A 3,751-nucleotide genomic window follows, 5' to 3' on the forward strand; every position below is an offset into this window, starting at 1 on the left:
TGATCATAAAATTTAATCATTTAACAGGTTGGAATTTTTTTTTGTTTTGTGGTTTTTACATTATGAAGAAAAAATACATTAAAAAGAGTAACATATGATTAATAATAGAAAGAATAATGAGATATCATATACTAGTAGTAACACATGTAAGCACGTGTTACACACGTGCATAATTTTAACATGTGTGGCAGTACAAAAGATCGCTGTCGGACACCGACGACAAGTATGGTAAGGTGTGACAGAGGCGCACGTGGTCTTATACCGGACTATCCGGTTCTTCTACCGGTAACTCACCAACCTTTCATAATTCATCATTGTTTCTTTGATTTTTCCAAAAGAACAAAACAAATCTTGGCGGTCAAAATCTCATTAATTGATTCAAACAAATTAATTACTCCCTTGGATTTTCAAACACCTTCCTCTATCTGTTTTATTTATTTATTTATTTTTTCATTTTTTATTTTCTGCAGTTATAACGACTTGTTTTATATAATAATAATAATAATATTTAGTTTTATTTATGGCGTGCTTGCTTTGTTCTTTGTCGGGTTAACGTGAGAAAGGAAGAGGTGTTGCTTCAGTTTTGTTTTTGAATGGTAAAGAAAGAAACTTTTGGAGTGGGTTTCTGAATTTCTTTAGTTTTTTGCTCTGAAAATGGAGAGAGATTTTATGGGTCTGAACTCGAAGGAACCATTCGTTGGAACGAAGGAAGAGATGAATAATGATAGTGGGTGCAAAATCTCAGGCATGTTTATGTTTTTTTGTTTTTTTTTCTGACCTCTGTATGATCACTCAATTCAGTTTTTCTGTTTTTTTGGGAAATTGAACATCCGAACCAGTTACTAAATTTTCTTGGTTTATGAGTTTGGACATATTTTTTAGTCTGTATTTCATCCTTCTTTAACCAATAAGAGCTGTTCATGCAACTTTACTTCTGCTGCAGCTGTAGAGCTGCGGATTATTTAATAGTTAGGGAGTTCATGTATAGTGATTCTTGTTTCTATATTTGAATTTTTCTATGTGACTGTGTATGGAATTTGTAATTTGAAAAAAAATATCATTCTTCAGTTCTTTACCAGTTATGTTGATTTGGGTGTTGATGCTTCTGCACAGTAATACTTAGAATGATGCCAAGTCATAAAATTTGACAATCTACTCCTCAATTTTCCTTTTCCTTTCTTGTGCATCCTTTGCAGTCTATTTAGCTTGTATTTGGTTTCATGTTAGATTCTGCAGAATCATATTGAAGTACCAAGTAACATGATTTTAGTTAAATTTTCAAGTGTGTTTGGTTTCACATGAAGGAATTAATTCTGGGTCTAAAATGATTTTGGGTTGAAGCAATATAGGAACTGAATTTTACTACTAATTTGCTTCTATAATAAAAACATCCTACAGAATTCCTACAGATCAATTTTAAAAAATCAAAATTTTTCCAACACTCCTACAGAATTCCTTCTTTTTTACTGACCCTAATAATATTGAAATTTATGTTGATGGTTCCTTGCTGGTATGTAGGTTTCACAAAAGGAGGTATGGTAAAATGGCCCTTCATGAACAAAGTATCTGTCCATCCTCATTCGATGTCTTTGAATACTCCTCAGGTTTGAATATACACCTTCTCTCAGTTTTTGTGTATTTGTTCAAAATTGCAAATTAGCACAACAGTTGGTTGATTAGGCTTTATATTCTGTAAAGTAAAGTGAGTAAAACTTATTCACTTTTAGCAGATCAGATGACTCCACTGCGTTCAGATTGGTATTTTTATTGAGTCTGGTTTTGGAAAACTTTTCTGTTAATGTAAGTTGGTATAGATCTGCTTATACTAGTTTTTCTGAATTATGAACTTGTCCTTTAGATCTGAACCTAGCTTTAAGAAGTTTTGCACTACCTCATGTCTTTTGGTTCACATAGATTTGTTTAATCCACTTTCACATCAACAAAGTTTTGCTCTTTCATTAACTGTAATCTTCTTATTACTTAGAAATCTGTCAATCATGATGAACAAGGTGGTGGCATTCATTTTTCCCTGAGTCCTTATACTACACTACATGATGTGAATCATATGAACCGCCCTCATAATGTGAAGATGTTTCCAGTTCCCAACCAAGCAATTCCAGTTTCCATGGGACCTCTATCACTAAATAATCCCTTTGCAACTCTTGGTCAGAATATGAATGCTTCTAGTATGAAGCAACCACTACTAGGGGGAATACCTGTTACAGCACCCCATTCAGTTCTTCCTGTAGTTGGTGTTGGTGCTGTTGCTGGAATGACTGAATCATGGTAATTACATTTTTGTGCTTGAAAACAGTTATATAGAGACAATGGTGGTTCAAGATTTTAGGAGACCTTGGAGGTTTTTTTCTTGGAGAACTCAAACAAATAGTACTCAAAGAAATTTTTGAGGACCTTTTTAAGACATAAAGAAATTAGTACTAAAAAAATTGAGATTTTTTTTCTTGGAGACCTAAAGCAAGGGCTTTATCTGTTTGTGTCTTGAACCGGCCTTGTTTAAAAAGATGATTCGAGTGCTGTACTGCAATGAACAAACTTGTTATTTTCTAACTTGTATCATTTTGAAATAACAGTGTGAAACCATCTGTATCTGTTCCTAAACTTACCATCTTCTATGCTGGCACTGTGAATGTCTTTGATGATATAACTCCTGAGAAGGTATTTTCTCTCATGTTTTGCTGCATACACAATGAACAAACTAATTGAGTATATGAAGAGGAACATACATCTCATTGTTCATCCTTGACCATTTTTCTTCAGGCTCAAGCAATCATGTTGATGGCTAGGAATGGCTTATCAGTTGCTTCTAAGGTGTCAGTGCCTAATGTTCAGGCACCCATACATAGTAAACTCATACCACTCTCAAGTAATTTATCTGGGTCTTCACATACTGGTACAAAATCAGGGAGTGTTTCAAGTAGCAGTGATGAATTTCTGGCAGCTAAAACATCTGGTGGTACCCCTACTTCTGTTAACAAAGCAGAAACTCCTAAAGTAGTCAACACAAACACCATGCTGTTATCAGGTATGGTAATTTATTGCTGCTAATTGTATCTTTGGTTCTTTATATACTTTTTCATTTGGGGTAAGATAAATTTACTTTATACTTATCCAAAATTATTTGTTTTGATCATTGCAAGTGTTTGTAGTCAGTGATTCTACAATCAGAAGGTTTTTCTGAATGAATATGACATTTTCTTTTCACATTTTATGCAGCTGTGCCACAAGCTCGCAAGGCATCATTGGCTCGATTTTTGGAGAAGCGCAAAGAAAGGTTAGCATATACATGATTTTTATCTACTCACAAGAAAAAATGATTATATGGATGAAAAATTATTGGAGTCTGAGGTGTTTCTGTTCATGCAGGGTGTTGAGTGCAGCACCATATAACCTGGACAAGAAGTATGAGAATATGTCAGAACAGAGTGCAACTGTTTCTAACATCAGTGGAAGTGAGGGTGTAACCAAACAAGGATAGTAGTAGTAATATTTGATGCAACTTGTAACATAGTAAAGTTGTGTGCAGATGATTTTATTTTTATCAGAACTTAAGCTGAGATTATTATGTATTAAACTGTTTTCAGTCATTAGGTAGAGCCTTACTTTAATTATTTTTGGTGTAGGGCTTTTATACCTTGTTACCTTCCAACAGGACAAGTTGTTACAGTGTTGGAATTAAAGGCAACTTTAAATAATATTTATATTTATATTTATTTTCTGTACATTCCTTAAA

The 3,751-nt window shown here is 33.6% G+C and overlaps 1 protein-coding gene across 1 annotated transcript; it reads left to right on the forward strand.

Annotated features, from left to right (window-relative positions):
- Positions 1 to 520: 520 nt before the first annotated feature.
- On the forward strand, positions 521 to 3,751 carry LOC106776925 (protein TIFY 6B). The gene is made up of 7 exons (XM_014664399.2): positions 521 to 745; positions 1,519 to 1,604; positions 1,985 to 2,286; positions 2,592 to 2,676; positions 2,779 to 3,043; positions 3,235 to 3,292; positions 3,385 to 3,751. The coding sequence occupies exons 1-7, from the start codon at positions 655 to 657 to the stop codon at positions 3,494 to 3,496; spliced, it is 999 nt and encodes a 332-aa protein (XP_014519885.1). The 5' UTR covers positions 521 to 654; the 3' UTR covers positions 3,497 to 3,751.

Source organism: Vigna radiata, chromosome 11 (genome assembly GCF_000741045.1).
Source record: "Vigna radiata var. radiata cultivar VC1973A chromosome 11, Vradiata_ver6, whole genome shotgun sequence".
Taxonomy (NCBI): Eukaryota; Viridiplantae; Streptophyta; class Magnoliopsida; order Fabales; family Fabaceae; genus Vigna; species Vigna radiata.